Source organism: Rattus norvegicus, chromosome 14 (genome assembly GCF_021556685.1).
Source record: "Rattus norvegicus strain SHRSP/BbbUtx chromosome 14, alternate assembly SHRSP_T2T, whole genome shotgun sequence".
NCBI lineage: Eukaryota > Metazoa > Chordata > Mammalia > Rodentia > Muridae > Rattus > Rattus norvegicus.
In genome coordinates, this window is record NC_141547.1 from 84,087,711 (window position 1) to 84,109,184 (window position 21,474).

The following is a 21,474-nucleotide window of genomic DNA, read 5'->3' on the forward strand; positions in this document are numbered from 1 at the left end:
GTCCTGAGGGGGACCAAGCGCAGCTGCAGCTACTCTATCAAACAGTTCATCCCAAGCACAATTGATATTCGCAGCAGGAAGGCTCAATTCAGCTGTGGATGTCAGTGAGCAGAGAAGGCCTGAGAGTCTGCGGATAGGTGCTACAGCACCCCCTTCGGAGGGCCAGCCACGTGTACCCAGGTTGACCTGCAGTGAAGACTGCAGCTGAGAGCCTAATTAGCATTCCACAGCACACACTGAAATGCTGCCCTGTATTCTATCACCATCTAATTAGAAAGGGCACTGACCTGGCAGAGGAGACCCACAATAAAGACAGCTAGACAGACAGAGACAAAACCACGCCTGACTCCCAGTCTATGATCACACTTGAAGTACAGAAATGTTCTTGGTTTTTTTTTTAAAAGATATGTTAAAATTATGTTAAGATATGTTAAAATTAGAACTTAGTATGAATTTCCCTTAAACTTTTTATTATGTTTATTTATTTGTATATGTAAGTATGCATGTGGCAGTCAGAGGACAACTTGTAGAAGTCAGTTTTCTCCTTCTACCTCACTCTGAGTATTAAACTCAGGTTGTCAGATTTGGTAGCAAACCTTTACCCACTGAGCCATCTTAACAGCCCACATGCTTGTTTCTATAGCTGACATCCCACTATCCAGGCATTAGCAATGTAATAAGAGCAGGTACATCTATAACCATAAGAGTCTAGCCGGAACGGGGTTGGGGATTTGGCTCAGTGGTAGAGCGTTTGCCTAGCAAGTGCAAGGCCCTGGGTTCGGTCCCCAGATCCGAAAAAAAGAAAAGAAAGAGTCTAGCTGGCAACAGCCATCCCTTACCTTGTAGGCCAAGACCAACCAAAAGCAATATCAATTAAAGCAAGGTTTTTTTTTTTTGTTTTGTTTTGGTTTTTTTTTTTTTTTTCTTTTTCTTTTTTCTTTTTTTCAGAGCTGGGGACCGAACCCAGGCCCTTGAGCTTGCTAGACAAGCGCTCTACCACTGAGCTAAATCCCCAACCCCTAAAGCAAGGTATTGCTTTATTGTCATGTGTATGAGAAAGCATGTGTGGCGCATGTCCTATGGCACAGGGGTGGATGTCAGGGGACAATTCTGTCGAGTTAATTCTTGTTCCATCTTTCGAGGGCCTTCAGGTATCAAATGCACAACGCCAAGCTTGCCACCGTGTTTGCCCTAAAGTCATACCTGAGCTGGGCATGATGGCACATGTCAGTGATCCCTGAATTAGAGGCTGAGGCAAGAAAACTGTCTCGAGTTTGAGGCCTGACTAAATGCCAGAGTGTACATGGCCAGTCAGAACTATATAGCAAGAATGTGTCCCACACAAACAAACTAACTACAGACTGGAAGAAATCTCAGTTAAGAAAGCTCTTGCTAGGCAAACATGGGTTTGATCCCTAGCACCCAGGAAAAAGGCCAGGCATGGCAGCATACTGGGGAGGTAGAGACGGACAGAATCCTAGGCTTGCTGGCTTAAATTTATCACTGAGTCCCTGGTCTACTGAGACACACTGCCTCAAAAGACAAAGTAGATGGCTCTTGAGAAATGATACCCCAGGCTGACCTGTGGTCTCCAAATCAAGAGCACATAGACACACATACACAAACCAAGTGAGACAACCAAGACCTTCTCACCTGTTTTCTTGCCTTCTCTTCCCTGGCCTGGGCTTTCATCTGCTGAACTTCTAAAGAGTCAGCTTTCCTTCTCCTCATAAATAGGTCATGGTTCCCAATACACAGCTGAAGAATCTGTGGCCAAGGAAATAAAAACATATTAAGCATGTAAATTTACTTGGCTGCCTCCCAGCCCACAATGTCATAGCATCCTGGCTTTGTAAACCTGGGGAAGACCAAAAGTGGAATAAAACACAAAAGCCTTGCTGACGCTTCCAGTGCTCTCTGGAAACATATACAAGTGCCTCAGGGAATCCAGGAGTAAAGATCTCAAGTGGGAGAAGCCACCATTAGTCACCCACATACATACCACAGTCTCCTAAGCCAAGGTATGGCAAGGCAAATCAAGAGGACAGAAAGACCAACCAAAAAGTTGGGTGGGGTCAAAGGCTATTCATGCGGAAAGAAATATTTGGGCCTTCTCCCTCATGTCAAAAGCTGATTCCAGTTTCAAAGGTAACTTTGAAAGATTTGAAGATAGAGTTTTGTTTTGTTTTTTTAATCTGAAAAAGGAAAGATTTCAAATAAAAAATAAATACAGAGGAACAAATGACAGAGGTTTTTAAAGTGTTGACAGGAAAGGTAAAATTTACTTGTTATGACATCATATAGAAGGAAGATGAACCTTACAAGGAAAGATGATAATAATTAATAAAGGTGATAATAATTAATAAAGATGATAATAATTAATAAAGAAAACAACCAACCAACCCAAGAGGAAAATGGCCAAGACATGAGACAAGAATTTAAACAGGAAATTAGATTTAGTCAACAGATTATAGATTTAACTTCATTAGAAATTATAAAATGCAAATCAATATGGCAAGTGGAGGGCTGAGATATACCTCAGTGGTAGAATGTTTCTGAGCACGAGGAAAGCATAGAGTCTATCTCCATTCCCGCCCCCTCACACACCAAAAAAAAAAAAAAAAAAAAAAAAAAAAAGTTAACTTGTTAACTCTGTAGGTTAAACTAAAGAGAAAAGTATTTACTAGGTCAAATATCGTTTTACATCTCTTAGCAAGAGAAACTAGGGCCAGATAGATCCCTGGTAGAGAGGCTTTTTAAAAAAGGGCAAAATTACACACACACACACACACACACACACACACACACACACACACACACTCAATTTCTCAGAAAAGTTAATTCTGTCATGAAAACCAGGGTTTCAACTTACCAGCTTATTAACACGAAGCTTTGAAGAGTTAAATTTAAAGACATCAATTTTCTTATCCAGTGGTTTAATAGTAAACTGAAAGAAAAGAGTACAGTTTCTTGTGACACCAACTAAAAATCCACAAAAGTAGCAACCACACAGCCTCTGGTCCTAGCTTCTTGGTGCTAGGAATAAGGCCTGGATGAGTTAGAGGAGCACAGGGTACCAAGTTTGGGGCTGCAGAAGTTGATAACCTGACCACCTTGGGCAGCTGTGAGGAAAGGTCAGTGGAGTCCTGCAGTTAGAACCCAGGATGGGCCTGCTCTGGAGGCCACCCTGCAAAGCTCCCTGCCTTCAGAAAGCTCACAGTCCAGTAGGGCTTAATCCAACAATATACTCAATATATTAGTATGAGAACACCATATATTAGTGTCTCATTGGTAGGACATGTCACAAATATCTCATAGGTTTGGAGCTCACCTAGTCCAAATGGCAGGTCTTAGAAGTATATGGCAGAATAGCAAAGATACAAAGGAGGGGCATTCTAGACAGGACAAATAAATAAATTCAGTCTCTAGCACTGAAAAGTAAGGGGGGGAGGGGGAGGAGGAGGCGGCGGCGGTGAGAGGGAAGGAGCAGGGATGTTAACCTTATTAGCTTTTTAGTAATTGCAATGATACGGCAGGCTTAAACAGGAAGGCTGATGGGTGGTGAAGAATAAAAAAAGTCAGAGGGCTTAAAATGGATGTGACACGATATAGCAAGTTCCTGTAATTTCTGAACATGGTCAGTGGTCAAAGATGTAAGGGAAGGAATAGTGTGAAGAAAAGGGGTTGCTCTAAAAGAGAAATGCGTAGTTTCTGAAATCAAGATGAAAAGCAAGTGACAATGTAGCAAGGGAAACTGAAACACAAACTCAGCGACTGCTACTCCAACCACTGAGGAGACCAGAATGATCCTCGACTCCAGGGATGTCCCTGGAAGGTGTCTCTAAGCTGGATATGGTAACACATACCTGTCATACTGGTAGAAGGCATAGGGAGGAAGATCACAAGTTCAAAGCGAGACTGTTCTATATAGATTTCCAGGTCAGTCAGGAATACATAGCAAGACTCACATCAAAAACAAAACGAAACAAGCTATCTAGATCAAAGTACTTTATATGCACATATGAAAACGTCATAATGACACCCATTACTTTATACAATTAGCATATGCTACAAACATTGTAAAAGTGCAGACACATTCCCAAGAAAGAATTTTATGGCCACCCCAGCAAAGCAGGGAAAAAAAGACTAACCCAGAGGTACAGCTCTTGCCTGTATGTGGCTTCCATCCTAAGGACCACAAAATATAAAATGAAAAACAAAACAAAAAGAATGAGTTGCTTAGCAAATAAACTCACAGGGAAGGTATTTCTTTACATGCTTATATTGTCCAACGAGAAATGAGCACACATAGGACCAAAAATAAATAAGATAAATAAATAAAGAAAGAAAGAAAGAGAGAAAGAGAGAGAGAGAAAGAGAGAGAGAAAGAAAGAAAGAAAGAAAGAAAGAGAGAAAGAGAGAAAGAGAGAAAGAGAGAAAGAGAGAAAGAGAGAAAGAGAGAAAGAGAGAAAGAGAGAAAGAAAGAAAGAAAGAAAGAAAGAAAGAAAGAAAGAAAGAAAGAAAGAAAGAAAGAAAGAAAGTCCTTAGTTTGGGTTTGGGTCAAGTTAATTTAGTCATAGTATTCCTCTGGTATGGAGTATTATTTATGAATTTCATAAGCTTATTTCTAGCCTTGCTACAGAACCCTAGAGCTGTCAGTAAGAAGACACAAGTAGTAGGGAAACCCCAGGCTCTGTTTTTCACACCAGACCATACAGAAGAATCAAAATGAACCAACACTTCTGTTTTAGCAGGACGACTGCCATAGAGACTCCCAAAACTATTTCCTATTATGGCATGCCAAGGTAGCTTGGGGTCTGCTTGCCACATAAGGAACTGATGTGATGGAACATGATGGTCTCTTACCCCTAGAGAGGGCACATTAGTTTGTTGTGTCAGGTCATACCAGGGGACCTTAATCCTTGTGCTCTCTGAAAAACACATATTTGAAAATTTAATGTGCAAATATATGTGATGTGTAGTGAACAGCCTTTGTGAAATTGAGGGGTAAAGCAACAGTTCCACTGTGACACGCCCACTATGTTAAGTCATGTGGAGTTTCCAATTTAAGAACTTGAAGAGGAGAGCTACCTAAGGCTCACGTCCCAGGACAACCAGTTATAAAAACCACAGCCAGAATGCTAGGATTAAGAAATGCAACTGGCCTGGCAAATGGCTCAGCTGGTTAAGGTGAGTGTCACCAATCCTTCAAAACTGAGTTTCATCTCTGTGACCTACATAATATAAGGAGAGAAAAAGACTCCTAACAAGTTGTCCCCTGACCTCTACACAACCACCCTGGCACATGCTACACCCCTTCCTCCAGTAAGTAAATAAATAAATGTAAAACAAGCCAGTTCATTTTGAATTTGGTGTGATGATGCACACCTGTAACCCCAACGTTTAAAACTGAGACAAGAGGTCATGCAGCAAAACTCTGTCAAGAGAGTCAGGGGGGGACCAAACCAAACCAAACCAAACCAAAAGCAGGCAACATAAACCATACCTGTTATTCACTGTCTAGGCCTGCCTCCTGCCTGGTGTCTTGCGTTCTTAGGGTCCAGACTCTGGGCCACTCTGATAAGCAGGAGCTCTGGCATCAGGCACCTTAGCTCCCAGTCCTCGTCACTTCCCTCATCAGACACAAGATCTCAGTGTATCTGTTTTCTGGTGACATGGATACTGAATGTATCCCTGCCTTTACAGTAAGTTAATTCTGAGGACTTGATCAGACAGCCAGGGCTAGCACATACAGAACTAGAGCAACCACATTACCAGCCCTTCCACTTCACTCATTTATTTATGGAAGGAGAAGGCACCTTCCCCGGCCCACCTGTGAAGATCAGAGTACAACCTGTAGGACTTCATCCTCTTTTCCAACATGAGGGTCTCAAGCACCTTTACTCGCTGGGCCATCTCACAGCCCACACTGCACTTACGCACTAGAGCAGTCAAGTCATTCTGAACCAGACTTCCTTGAGAGCTAATACTTCACTTTCTGCATCTCTGTTTGCTCTATCTTTGCCTGGCATGAAGTCCAACAATTCCTTTAAGCTGGGCATGGTGGCGCATGCCTTTAATCCTAGCACTCAGGAAACAAGGGCAGGTGAGTCTCTGTGAGTTCAAGGCCAGCATAGTCAAAGAGTGAGCTTCCTGGACAGCCAGGGCTGTTACACAGAGAAACACTGTCTCTAAAAACAAAATAATAGTAGTAATAGTAGTAGTAGTAGTAATAGTAGTAGTAGTAGTAGTAATTAATAACACATTTCTTTAAAAATCAATGAGTAGGAAGACAGGGAGATGCTCAGTGGAATATAACTGCCTTGCAGCAAGGCTCTGGGTTTGATCCCCAGCACCATCTTGTAAACATAAACAGAATTAATACATAAAACAGGACTATTGCATTTGGAGAAAGTCATCTTATATGGAAATATGTGAATCAACTCTGTGGTTCATACCTGTAAGCCCAGAATTTAGGAGGCCTAGGTAGGAGTATAGGCCATTTTGCACTACATAGAAATATTTTAACCCAATTAATGTTATTTAAGTCCCTCAAACTTTATTCTCAAGTAACCCTTAGAAATATGGCAGCCTGTTATCTTCATTCATATAAATAAATTATGTATATGAATACACTGTTGCTGTCCTCAGACACACCAGAAGATCCCATTAATGGCACCAGATCCCATTACAGGTGGTTGTGATCCCAACTCAGTGGTTGATGGGAATTGAGCTCAGGACCTCTGGAAGAGGAGTCAGTGCTGTTAACCACTGAGTCATCTCTCCAGCCCCAAGGGGTTTTCTTTTTTCAACTTTTTTTTTTTTGGAGCTGGGGACCGCTAGGCAAGCGCTCTACCGCTGAGCTAAATCCCCAACCCCTCCCAAGGGGTTTTCTTAATCAGATAATGAAGCCTAAATCTGGCCATATTTTCTAGCGGCCCCATAAGAGGACACAGAAGGAGGAGTTTGCTTTGGCTCCCTTGGTAGCAAGCTCATCTACCCTGTTGCTATAGCATTCACTCCGTACAGTGTTAGAACCAACTTCATTGGGCTTACAGCACAAACTAAACAGCTGCTCTTCAGGAATCTTCCAGGTCTTAAATACAGACCGAGACTGAAGAGAGATCCAGCCTTGTGGATTGGACACTCCTGGATTCTCCATTCCATTCGCCAGTGTGAGATGGCCATTGTTGGAGTACTTGGACTTCATGCTATAAGCCAGTCTAATTCTCTTTTAATATGCACATTCATCCCATCAGTTGTTTCTTTAGAGAATCTTGACTAACACACCCCTTATAAATATATAGCTATCAACCTGGCATGGTGGTATATGCCTTTAATCCCAGCATTCAGGAAGCAGAGTTGAAGGCTGGCCTGGTCTATATAGCAAGTCCAAGTCTAGCCAGGACTACATAGTGAAACTCAGTTAAAAAGCAAAACAAAAAGCAGCCCCCTCTTCCCCCCACAAAAAATTTTTTTACATGCAGGTACACATGCACAGCTTTCCACTACATGTACCAAACACAGTACACAGGGAGCTTAATACAGACCACACTTAAAATACAAAGAAACAGAAAGCCAAATAATCAGAAAATGTTCCTTTTTTCCTTCTTTCTGTTCTTTGGGGCTTAGCCCTGACAGGTTGAGCTGCTCACTCTCTTGTTAGTCAATAGTAGGGTTTAGCCATGCTCTTAGAAAAAAGGATGTCAAAACTTCCTGTAAGCACTTTAAAAATCAACAACCAGAGTTCTAAAGCCTGGGAATTAAAGGACTTCCACCAACAAGGAGATGGCCTGGCTTGGAAGCTTTGGTAAAGAGGAGAAACAGAAACCCTTTGCAGGCACCTGTAGAACAGACATGTCCTACCTCCTTGTCGCTGTAGGAGATGTTTCGGATTTCATTCCACGGGAAGGAGATCTTGGGGGTCAGCCTGTTCTCAGGGTCGTAGATGTGAAGGCCCAGAGCATCCACTCCAAGCAGCAACTCTGTGCCCTTTTTATTCTGCAGAGCCAATGAAGAGTGGCTCTTGTCAGGTTCCAGCTGGGGACTTTTCGCGACTTTCTAAAGAACCTGGCACACACTGTTATATTTGACAAGTTTCAACAAGTCCCAACAGAAATCATGGCTCTCTTGTAACCCCAAGAGATTTCTAGCTTCTTGATTTGAGGAAGCAGAGGCAAAACAATACCATTTTTATGATTGGTGTGTCCCCTGCAAGTATTACTGTGGACTCAGACTCCTGTCATTGGCTTGGTGGCTAAAGAAATGGTAATTTAAATGTTGTGAGTACTAGTTAAGTAACCTGATTATCAAAGGGAGAGCCAAAATCCACATTTGAGCGTTTCCCCATTACAGGAGATGGTAGTAGTCTTACATCACAGGGTCAGGTGTGTATGGAACCCTGGATTGATCTTCATCAGTACACACGTGAGATCTGGTGCGTTTCTAGAAGAAATGTTTACGTCTAGGAATTAAACAGTCTCATTGTAGGTTAAAATGCAGCTCCATGAAGTTTTACTATTTAATACCCCAATGTGGTATTGACTGCAGTAGCTAGGTGGTAGGTATATGTGACATTCACTAAAAACTTCATTTTCCCATATGTTTCAAATGCTTGATAATTGAACACTGAAAGAAATTAAAAAATAAATTATATAAAAATTACACTTCAATTAAATTGTTTAAAACATCAGTTAACTACATGAATGCTACACCTTTGAGAGCAGTCCTGGTCAACAGTTATTTCAGTCAAGGCTCAGTGTACAAGCTACTGACCAGCTGTGGAGTCACTGCCCCGTCCTCATAGGCCGGGGAGAGCTGGAACTACTCCCACACACAAGGACACTGCAGCTCCCTACCCCTTGCTGACAACAAGGAAATTGAGAAAAGACTCCAGGGAAGGAGAGCAGATCTGCAAACTGAGATGGTGCTTGGGCTGTGACTAGAAGTACCAATCTAACAGCAGGTGTTAGAGGGGGAGGTGAGCACTAGAAGACAAATCTCTCTACTCCTTCTAACACCTGAAATCAGGCGCTACCACCTAGCCGGAAGAGCGTTCTGTTTGCAAAGCTTTTAAAACTGATGTGCTGACAGACTGAGTGAGGCTTGTATTCTCACATCGCTATAGCCTGTTACAGAAAATAAGGTATTTCCTCATGCTTCTGATAATTTAGTTTGAATAAAAATAGAAAGGATTCCACCCTCTGCTCTCATTATGACCCTGACACTTTTAGAGACTAGAGATGGTAGTGTAATTAACAGCTCTGAAATTGTTTTAATCACACCGTACTCCATTAATATGTACAAGGATCTATCAGTTAAATAAAATGTATTAATCATTTATCTTCCCTAATTAATGATAGAATTTAAGAAGTCTAACATAAAGTCACAAAGTATCTTTAACTTTGTCTATTGTTCAACATAAAAAACATACAAAGACGAGTAAATGCTCATCTGGTTAATGTAGAAATACTCCTTAGTAAGGAGCTGGCTGTGGACTGCTGAGATGCTTAGTGAAGCAGCTTGCTTACTGACACACCTGAGAACCTGACCTCAGTCTGACCCAGGACCCACTTGGTAGAAGAAAAGAACTCTCACATGCTGTCTTCTGCCCACCACCACAAATAAATAAATAGATATAACAAAGTATACATACATACTTTTCTTCTTCCTCTAAGTAAAATAAATTTGCAAGAAATTCTGTTTTGGTTTTGGAGAGTTTTTTCTGTGTAGTCCTGGTTGTCCTAGAACTCACTCTGTAGACCAGGCTGGCTTCAAACTCACATTCGAACTCACAGAGATCCGCCTGCTTCTGCCTCCTGAGTGCTGAGATTAAAAGTCTGTTTTACCACTGCCCAGCACAAGAAACTCATTTTCTAAGGATTGCAAATGCTTTTTCTTTTAAACAATTAATGTTGGTGGTGGGCAAGAGAAGTTGAGAAATGCATTAAATCAGTCTAACCTCAAAGAAACAGATGACAAATGCAAAGTAATAAAGCTTTTAATTATTTAATATTTACTAATTTGTGAGTGTTGGATGAATGCATGCTATAGGACAGCACACATGTGAAGCTCATAGGACAGTGTGCTCCCAGGAAGAACAAGAGTTCTCTCCTTTCACCATGTGAATTCCATGGACTGAACTCCGCATTGTCAGGCCTGGCAGCAACTGCCTATCTACTCCTCCGTCTCACTGGCTCTCAAGAAACATGAGAGACAACCTTCTGCATTCTTTTTTTTTTTTTTAAAGATTTGTCTTTATTATTATGGTTTTTTTTAGTTCCGTATTTTTGTGTATGTGCTCATAACTGCAAGTGCCCTCAGAGGCCAAAGGCATCAGATCCCTCTAGAGCTGAAATTTCAGGCAGTTGTGAGCCTGCCAAACTGGGAGCTGGAAACTGAACTCAGGTCCTGCTGCAAATAAAGTATCTTTTTAGGCACTTGATTATTACAGTAGTACATTTCGCTGTGCCGTTTTTGATGCAAAAAAAAAAAAAAATCCACAAAAACCTATATTTAGGAAACAAATTGTGTAGAAAGCTATCCTAGAATACTGGAGTCATGCTTAATTCAATTTACTCAAAGCTAACATAGAGACTGTAGGACACAAAAAGGGAAGCAGAGTACGCTGGACGGTAAAGGGGATGCTGCAGCTGACCTCTGAACAGCTACTTAACACTCACTCATCCACCAATGAGGAAAAGCTTTGGTATGTTGCATGTATGTCTTAGAAGAAGCCATGAATATGCTGGAACTGGCAGCCAAATCCCCCAACAGGAGAGAAACATGCTCTAGGGCCCCACCTGAACAGAACACAAATACCTTTCTCTGCAGAGGCCCGGGTTCCCAGAGGCCTGGGGACCATTAATGGTCTGAATAGAAAACTAATTAGCCTCACAGTGAGAACAAGAGTTCCATCCAAACAAATTAGGAATCTCTAAGAGCAGCCTTACTTTCAGGGGGCCCCTGGGAAAGACAGTATTTCTAGGTGCTCCCTGAATCTCCCAAGAGGGCAGAATGATCAAACATTACACGGCCAGCATTCCAACAGGTCCGGCTGAGAAGAGAACCAGGCCTAAGTCCCTCAGGGCACCACGGACACTTAATTACCTCTGACCTAATTTGAAGCCCCAATGAAAAACCAGCCTCTGGACCCCCATCTTCCCCCTTTCTTCTTCACTACTGAACCATAAAAGACTCTAACTACCATGGGGTGAGGAAGTAACCCATCTGCCCATGTGGCCTCTCTGACTGCCAGGGACCTTGGGAAGGAGTCAACACACCCGGATTGTAAAGTAGTTCACGCCATACATCTCCAAGTCCTGAGCTATCTTCAAATACTCCATTTCAGCTTCATCCCTGTGAGGAGAACGGAAGATACCATTATTAGGGCTAAGTGACAAGGATGAAGGACAGACACTTGCCAAGCCAAATATTCTGAGCATGCCTATGGTGAGATAAATGAGACCTGCAGCAGATGAAACAGACCAGACACCAGCAACACTTTTCTCAACCCAGAGTCTATTAAACGCAAGCAGAATTTCCCATCCCCGTGAAAATAAGAAAACAGACTCATTACACTGACTCTTGGCTTCAATTTCACACTCTGGCCTTGGTAAATAGTGACATCTGTCTCAAGTGATTTAAAAAAAAAGGGGGGGGGGACGTGGGGGCTGGGAGTACAGCTCAGGAGTACAGCACTCACTTAGCATGTGCGAAACCCTAGATTCCATCCCGAGCATTGGCAAGAAGAAAAAGCAAAGCTACAGTGTGTTCTTTTGGCCTCAAATGATTTAAGTCATTGTCTTATCTTTGTGGACTTTCTTAACCTAGAGGCTTCAATAAAGAAGCTTTTCTAGAAGCTTGCCGACAGCGCCTCCTTTCCTGGTTTTATCTCTTGGGTTACTGCTGAAGGTTAAGGCAAGGGCCATAAGACCCAGGCCAGTAGGTGAACACTTCTGTGCTGTAAGTCAAGCTTAAAGCAAGCTCTGATGCAGCGTGACTTGCAGAAAACCCTCCGAGAGGCAACAGTATTGAAGTAATTTAACTCAAGCTTCCCTGTGACCTTGTCCTTGTCCTTTCTCTCATCTCAAAACATTCTCAAATGGATTTAAAAAATTCACCCTGAGAGAATGCCAAGTATTGGCCAGCAGGTGGAAGGACCAGAAATCATACACACTGCAGATGCAAATTGATTCAATTACTTTAGGAAACTGTTCAACATTACCTATAACAGCAAAAACCAAGAAACAACCTTACAACCTAAGAGTCCTTCAACTGTAGCAGGGATAATAATCTGTTATATTAATATACTGGAATTCTGCAGTCATGAAAATGAGAAAATATCGCTACATGTACTCAGACCTCACAAGAGGATCGGGAGGGAAAGGTGGCACTAAAAATAGAAATTGGCTTCATTTATTTAAAGTTTAAAATGGGTGATGGTGGCTTATGGGGGTAGCTCAGTGACAGAACAGTTACTTGTGGAGCATGTGAGAGACCTATTTGAACCTCAGCACTACAAAATAGTAACAATGGTAAGTAAAAAAAGAAAAGAAAAACCAATGGGTAACACTAATCATTGGGAACACTAATTAGAAATTGGGGGGGGGGTGTTGGGGATTTAGCTCAGTGGTAGAGTGCTTGCCTAGGAAGCGCAAGGCCCTGGGTTCAGTCCCCAGCTCCCGAAAAAAAAAAAAAAAAAAAAAAAAAAAGAAATTGGGGGAACTGGGCTGGGCATGGTTACACAGCCTTTAATCCCAGCACTGAGCAGAGGCAGGTGGATTTCTGTGGTGAGGGCCAACTTGGAGAATACATAGTCAGTTCCAGGACTGCAAGAGCTACATAATGATTCAAAAAGAAAAAGCTTTCTTGGTAAACTAGTTATTTTTGGGGAGGAAGGAAACTGAGAAGTCATGGTCTATTTCTTCCTTACCATTTTCTGGTAAATAATCAAGCCGTATACTCATGATCTGTCTATTTTGTGGGTATGAACAAAAAAATAAAGATACAGGAGCTGGAGAGATGGCTCAGTGGTTAAGAGCACTGACTGTTCTTCCAGAGGACCTGCGTAATTCCTGGTACCCACAACCATTCAGTTCCAGGGCCATCCTCAGGCACCAAGCATACACATGGCACACAGGGATACATGTTGGAAAACCATCCATATACACAAAATAAATCTGAAGAAAAATATAGCAGGCAGCTGATTTGAAGGCCGGGGGTAGGGTGCCTGGTATAAAGATGACCAATATCTAAAGCTACCAAGGGAATACTTAAAACAAGCCACACATTTTAATGTTTTAATTAATTTTTTTTTTCTCTTGAGACAGGTTTCCTCTGTGTAGCCTTGGCTGTCCTGGAACTCGCTCTGTAGACCAGGCAGGCTTCGAACTCACAGAGAAGGCCTACTACCTCTGCCTCCTGAATGCTAGAATAAAATGTCTGTGCCCCTACCACCCAGCTTGTGTTTTAATTTTAATTTAGTAAAACTGTAGATGGACTAAAAACACAGAGTGGTGGAAACAGTCTACTAATATTGCTGATAGACATGGGCCAAAAGGTAAAAATGTTTTCAGAGAACAATTTAGTGTCACCTGTCAAAACACAAAATGTTCATTTCCTTTCACCACCAACTGTTTCCAAGAATCTACCCTCTGGATTTGTGAACTGTGTGGCAACGTGAGACTGTGCACTGCAGAGCTTTCCGTGAAAGTGAAAAGCAGGCAGATATTCTAAGTGCCATCAACACATGTCTAAACGCAAACACAGCAGACTTCAGACAGAGTGCAAACTAGAAGGCCACTGTACCAGGTTTGTACATCCTGGGTTTCAACGCAGGGTCTTGCACATGCTAGGCAAGCACTCTACCACTGAGCTACATGGCCAGACTGTCATGTGCCCTTTTCTTTTTTTAAGCAACACACTACACTAAGTCTGCACACAGAACTGAAGAGCATCATTATCCCAGCTCTCGATTCTCCTTTCATGTACTTCAGGACTGCACTCTGTCCAACGAGCATGCCCTAGTTTATAGTTCTTTAAGAGTAGGGATGAGGCACGAAGAAATGTAAACCAAGGATGAAGCAGCCTCACCTGGCTCTGCCCCGGTGCTCCGCATACCAAGCAGTAATTCTCTCCTCCCACATTTCCGGAGTCATCTGATAGAGATTTATCACCTACCAAAAAGACAGCAAAAGAAGAGCCCACATGCAAAGCAAGTCTGGGTTTTGTTTGCCATTTTTATAATTATGGTTTATTTTTACAAAACAACAGAGCTATTTTTAAAAAGCTGCATGCGGGAGTCACACACAGAGGTGGGTATGTAAACAAGCACCGGTCCACCAGAGGGCCAGCCTGCAAGCTGCAGGGCTCCTCGAGCCTGAGTGCACTCCTGAGCCCGGAGTGTCCCTTTGCTGCTGGGGCTGTTCTTCCCAGGGACCACGCCAACAGGAGATCAATCAGGGCTTACTCACTGGCATCTACTGCACAGAAGGACAGGAGGGCAGGGGAGGGTGGGGAAGGGCTTTGTACCCAGTGACAGATGATAAGTGGGGCTGTAAGGTGGGAAGCAGCCAGAGGCTGCTGTGTCTGCCAAACACAACCAACAAGATGGAGGATTAAAAGGCCCTTCCCAGACTCATCTTCACCCCAAACAGCTCATGGCTCCCTTAGACCAAGGTCACTCAAACATTTGCAGAAAGTGCCACACCAGAAAAGTATCTATACGCCCCATCCAACCAGCACTTCAACATTAATTCTACAAACTCTTGCTATTTTTGTTTCGAGACCAAACCTCACTCTGTAGCCCAGCCAGGCCTTAACCTCGTGATCCTCTTGCTTCTGCCCCTCCAATACTGGGAGTTCAGATGTGAACTGCTAGGTGCACACTGATTCCAACTGAGGTAAGAGGATAGTGAGTCCACAGCCAGCTTAGACTACAGAGCAAGAACCTGTCACAAAGAACAATAGGGGCTAGAGAGAAAGCTCAGTATGGAAAAGTACTTGCTCCACAGACAAGGGGGCTTCAGTCTGAGTCCCCAGTACTGAGACACATGAAGAAGCTATTAGGAATTGATAGCTCTTGGGAGAGGAAAAATCAAACTTTTTCGAGTGGAATGACCACTGGGTGTATCAACCACACCACAGGCAGTACACTCAGAAGTAGGTGGCCAAAAAAAAAAAAAAAAAAAAAAAAAAAAAGGAATCCACTATTTTTGTTGTTGTTATTTAAGAGAAAGAACATGAAGTTAGGTAGGTAAGGAGATAGGGGAGGACCTGGGAGAAGTTGGGGGAGGAGAAAGGTTATGACCAAAGAAGCTGTGTAGTGGCAGTGGCGGTGCACACCTTTAATTCCAGCACATAAGTGGCAGAGGGAGGCGGATCTTTGTGAGCTCAAGGCCAGCTTGGTCTATGGAGTAAGTTCCAGGACAGCTTGGGTTACATGAAGAAACCCTGTCTCAAAAAAAATTTTTTTTAAAACATATATTATAAATTAATTATATATTATATATAATATGAATATAATATATATTCTCAAAGAATAAAAACATTGAAAAAAAAGCTCAGGCATGCCTGTACACATGCCTGTAACCACAGCACTTAGACAGGCAGATCTTGAAAGGTCACTAGGGGTTGGGGATTTAGCTCAGTGGGGGGTTGGGGATTTAGCTCAGTGGGAGAGCGCTTGCCTAGGAAGCGCAAGGCCCTGGGTTCGGTTCCCAGCTCCGGAAAAAAAAGAACCAAAAAAAAAAAAAAAAAAAAAAAAGAAAGGTCACTGGCTGGCCAGCCTAGGCTGATGAGAGCTTCCAGGCAAGAGACCCTGTCTCAAGACAGTAAGGAAAGGACAATAGAGGTAGACAGTGGTAGCTCTGCATGTGTAAAAGCACACACCTGCACACTCACACACACACACACACACCTGCACACTCACACACACCTGCACACTCACACCTGCACACTCTCACACACAACACACACACCTGCACACACACCTGCACACTCACACACACACCTGCACACTCACACACACACCTGCACACTCACACACACACCTGCACACTCACACACACACCTGCACACTCACACACACACCTGCACACTCACACACACAACACACACCTGCACACTCACAGGAATGCAGCACACACACACACACACACACACACACACAGTCTGATATGCTTAGCTAAGATTCCATAGTCTTTCTCAAGATTCTGCACAGTTTTCTGCAAATGCTTGCTGTGTACTTCCAGCACTCCTCAGTGGCTTTCCTTCAGCCACATATGCTATATTTTCCCCAACTAGAGAATTTGATTTCTTACCCTTTTCGGAAGCAATTCCTCTTGGGCTAAAAATCCTCGCTTGTGCACAGAGGGGTCATAGTCGCCATACTGGAAAGAAAAGCAAGAGTGGGTGATTGAGGCTAAGGACTACTGTCATTTCTGATCAAGGCTCAATTCGACTGGACCCTCCTCCCAGTTCCAGACAGCAATTCAATTCTGATGACAAGATTTCAACCTTGCCAGTTTGTTATCCTTGAAAGAAAATACAAAGCTGGTTACATCTATGAGCAGAGTTGCAAAATCCCACAAGGGATGGGTGGGTGCCGTGCTAATAGGAATGTGACATTTGTATGGAAATGTCGTCTGTTTCCCAACCCTCAAAGAAAGCAGTGCTTCCAAACATTAGCTTTGTAAGGGAACAACAAAGCACATCTGTGAAGGTTGTGATTACCAAGTATGATAAGAGCCTCGCCAACAAACGCCTCTAAGTAGCGGGCAACTGGAGCCAATTGCAAGGTGGGACCAGGATAATGCAAGCAATATTTTTAATAACTTTTGCTCAAGGCTCTGAAAGTTGCTTTGGAAAGCTCTGATATCAACACTGCCATTCCTATTGCACAAAGAAACAAATAAAATAAAGAGTTACCTGATAGAGGCAGAGCTGCAGAGCTGATCACTGGGGGGCCAGCGATCTGCACTGCTCCTCCAGGGGGGGCCAGCGATCTACACTGCTCCTCCAGGGCAGCAACTCTACTGTCTATTGTCTGGGTTTTAAAAACAATATTCCTTTCCTTCCCAGAAAACTTAGATCAGAGAATCATCCAAACTTAAATGGGCTGGGATCTGGCTCTGTAGGACAGCACTTGCCTGTCATGCTGAAAGTCCTAGGTTCAACCCCCAGCCCCAGATATAAAAAGAAACTGGGTTGGTTAGGCACGGTGGTTAGGCATGGTGGTGCACACCTTTAGTCCCAGCCGTCGGAAGGCAGAGGCAGCTATGAGTTAGCAGTTAGTCAGCCTATATAGTAAGACCCTGTCTCAAAGTAAAACAAAACTAAATAGGCGAGAGAGACAGAAAACTAAATAGAGCCTAGCACAAAGCCTATCTCTTATCAGTCAGCAGTCAATGGTTTCGCTCTCTTCTATATGTATTTATTTATTTGGGGGTGGTGCATGCCACAGTGCTTCCGTGGAGTCAGTTCGTTCTTTCCACCAGGTAAGTTCCAGGGATCCAGCTTAGGCTGTAAGGTTGGCAGCAAGTGCCTTTCACCTGCATGTGTGTCTATGCCCCATGTGTGTGCCTGGTGTCCTTGGAGGCCAGAAGACATCAGATTCCCTGGAACTGGAGTTATGTTTTATGTGTATGATTGTTCTGCATGCATGAGCATCTACACACCACATGTGTGCCTGGTGCCGAGGAAGTGATGAACCTCCTAGTGGGTGCTGGGAAATGAACCAGGATCACTCCCCTTTGTTTTTAAAATAGACACCGAGGTACCTTTATTGGTGGAAGAGGAACTGGTCCAGTGAAGAAGCTCTTTCAGCAGAATCTCCACTATGTCTGTATTGTTCTGAAGTAATACATGTGATCAGTGTAGTAGCTGGGACGTGGTTATAAGCCACCATGTGGCTCTAGGGAAGCCAGCTCCCTATTCTGACCTCTGTGGGCACCAGTCATGCATACAGTGCACACACAAATACCATGGCAAAACATTCATAGACACAAAATAATAATTTTCTTTAAATGTAAAAAAGCAGGGGTTGGGGATTTGGCTCAGTGGTAGAGTGCTTGCCTAGGAAGCGCAAGGTCCTGGGTTCGGTACCCAGCCCCGAAAAAAAGAAAAAAGAAAAAAAAATGTAAAAAAGCCAGATGGTGGTGGCACACGCCTTTAATCCCAGCACTTTGGAGGCAGAAGCAGGTGGATCTGAGTTAGAGATGAACCTGGTCTACAGACTGAGTTCCAAGACATCCAGAGATACACAGAGAAACCCTGTCTCAAAATAAAATAAAATAGAATCTTTCCAAGTCTAAGTTCCTTCTTAAATGAGAGCACTGGAGAAAAAGCTCTGGAGTGCTGCTACAAGGCACCTCTCTTAAGCACAGCTCCTTGCCTATAAAGCAAGGATCAAACAGTAAAGGAATCGAGGCAAGCATCTGGGGCAGTCGGTGCTGGATCCTGGAAAGTCAGGATGAGCACTATGGTGTCTTGTGTTACTGAGGACTACACAGGTTATGACCGAGAGCCATGCTAGTTGGATTTGCAAGCCTTCCAACACTCACCAACCAAATTTTAATGCAAAAGTAAGCAGATATGCAAAGTTAAAGTTGTAAATTCAGGGCTCAAAGGCTTGCAAGATTAACGACCCCCATTATTAAATTATACCAAGCTCCCAGCTACTACACTGATCAAATGTATTACATCTGAGCAATGCAGAGGCAGTGGAGAGTCTGCTCAAAGAGCTTCTTCACCGAGCCAACTCCTCTCCCAACATTAAAGCTACCTTGATGTCTATTTAAATGTCTGTTTAAAAAACAAAGGGGAGGGGCTGGGGATTTAGCTCAGTGGTAGAGCGCTTACCTAGGAAGCGCAAGGCCCTGGGTTCGGTCCCCAGCTCCGAAAAAAAGAACCAAAAAAAAAAAAAAAAAAAAAAAAAAAAAAAAAAAAAAAAAAACAAAGGGGAAACTGTGGGTGTTGTGGCAGTAAATACAAAAGAAAGCTATACCACTCTATAGAAGGAAATGACTATTCCTCATCTTTTTATGTAAAAGAAGCTTCTGATTAGATCAAGGTGAATTTACTTTGACAGTTTGAAACCTGGAGTTTCAAAGCTCTGCTGCTAGGTGGGACTGTGCTTAACGTTATAGTCATCATTTGGCATTCCTGCTTTAAAAAACAAAACAACGGGGTTGGGGATTTAGCTCAGTGGTAGAGCGTTTGCCTAGCAAGCACAAGGCCCTGGGTTCGGTCCCCAGCTCCAAAAAAAAGAAAAGAAAAAAAAAAAAGTTAAATAGAAAAAACAAAACAACAACCAAAAACCCAACCCTAAACTGCCTACATTTAAGAGGCCATAAAACCTGGTCTTACCCTGCCCCTTATAAATCACTTGAATTTAAATTTAGTAATGGGACAAAGTGGTGGGAGGTGCTGGAGAGATGGCTAAGAGCACTGACTGCTCTTCCAGAGGACATGGGTTCAATTCCCAGCACCCACATGGCAGCTCCAACTGTCTGTAACTCCATGATCTGACACCCTCACACAGACACACATGCAGGCAAACCACCAACGGACATAAAATAAAATTTTAAATTTTTTAAAAATTCAAGAAGGGGAAGGCTGGGGATGTAGATCAGTGATGTAGCTTAGCATGCAAGAGACCCATGTTCAATTTTTAAAACTAAAACAAGCTAAGCAAATGTCAATCACTTTGAGAAACTGACAATTAAGAGAAAAATTCTTGGGGGTGGTGGGGTAGACTGCAGACAATGTTCAGTGGTTAAGAGCACTTGCTGCATTTGCAGAGGACCCAGGTTCTACTCCCAGCATGGCAGATCACAACCGTATGTGGCTCCAGTTCCAGGGTATCCGATGCTCTCTTCTGGCCTGGACATTGCACGCACATGGTATACAGATGTGTATTCGAGCAAAACACCCATATGCGACCACTAGGTTGGCGACATCGCTCAGTGGTTAAAGGTGCTCGCTGCCGAGCCTAATAACTGTATGTCTAGCCCAGGAACCCATGGTGAAGTGAGAGAACTGACTTATGAAAGTTGTCCTCAGACCTCTACATCCATGCCTTGGTACAGGAATTGCGTCCCATCACACACCCCAATCCTGCCAAACAAAATAAATAAATGTAACTTTTTAAATATTAAAAAAAAAAATTCCAGGGGGTTGTGCATGCCTTTAATCCCAGCATTCAGGAGGCAGAGGGAGATGACTCTCTGAGTTCAAGGCCAGCCTAGTCTACAGAATGAGTTCTGGGACAGCCAGAGCTACAGAGAAACCCTGTCTCCAAGAAACCAAACCAAAAAACAATAACAACAAAACCCCCACAAACCAGCATGGACCTGTGAGATGCCACAGCAAGTAAATGTGCCTGTTGTCAAGTCAAGTCTGATAACCTGAGTTCAATCCCCAGGACACATATGGGGAAGAGGAGAGGACTGGGTCCTGTAAGTTGTCCTCTGACCTCCACATGCATGCTATGGGAGGCACGCACACACACAATAATAAACATATAAATATACAATCACATTTTTTTAAAGATCAAATTCTTTTGTGGGGTAAATAATCTTTAATGCTTGCCTTTGCTCCTTTGGGGCTGTAGCAGAGTGTTTATGGAGTCTGACCTCCAGTACTACAAAATCAAAAGCTGACCATTTGCACAACCCTGTGAGTATTTCTTTTTTCTATCTGCAGAAAGTTAGGTAACCCCTATGTTGTCTAAACTACTCTCAAACTCCTGGGCTCAAGCAATTCTCCTGCCTCAGACTCCCAAGGAACTACTAGGCCTAGTCACTTAAGTTCGTACCAAACTCCTCTCTGTACATTCAATGAAAAACCAGACCAGATGTTCTGAATAGGTTTTCTTTCTTCTTTCTTTCTATCCATCTATGTAAAATAAGATTCCGACTATACAGTCAATAATTCCACAGGAATCGAGGACTTAAACCTATAACACAAACCCATCAAAGTGCCAGAGGAGGGCGCAACAGTGGTTGGTGAGATCATTCTGAAACCTGACACCTAATAGCAGACAAAAGGCTGCTATCATTATAGATGAGCTCCTATAAATTAATCAGAAAAAGACAAAAACACCCTAGAAAAGGGGCAAGTCATGAACCGCCATTGCAGAGGAAGAAAAATGAGCAGACGGCCAGTTAAACCCTGAGATTCTTAGTTCCATAGCAAAACTATGTATTTTTTTTTTTTTTTTTGTTCTTTTTTTCGGAGCTGGGGACCGAACCCAGGGCCTTGCGCTTTATGTATTTTTTTTTAAAGCCAATTTTTTGAAACAGGTCAGCAAAACTTTAAAAGACTGACTGTATCTATTGTTGCAAAGAATGTGTAAAGGCAAGTATTCTTACATACTGCTGCTGGGAATTAGACTGGAACACAGTTCTAGAGGGCATTTCTGTAGCGTTTGAAAAAAATTTTACATATGCAAACTTTACTGAACTCTAGAGA

At 42.9% G+C, this 21,474-nt stretch overlaps 1 protein-coding gene across 5 annotated transcripts in view; it reads right to left on the reverse strand.

Moving 5' to 3' along the window:
* Nucleotides 1–21,474, reverse strand: part of Nf2 (NF2, moesin-ezrin-radixin like (MERLIN) tumor suppressor) — an 83,354-nt gene that overhangs the window by 26,636 nt on the left and 35,244 nt on the right. For all 5 annotated transcript variants that reach the window (NM_013193.1, XM_087582363.1, XM_087582364.1 and 2 more), the window contains 6 exon segments: nucleotides 1,654–1,767; nucleotides 2,873–2,947; nucleotides 7,867–8,001; nucleotides 11,283–11,358; nucleotides 14,095–14,177; nucleotides 16,323–16,391. In NM_013193.1, the coding sequence (NP_037325.1) occupies nucleotides 1,654–1,767; nucleotides 2,873–2,947; nucleotides 7,867–8,001; nucleotides 11,283–11,358; nucleotides 14,095–14,177; nucleotides 16,323–16,391 (552 nt within the window).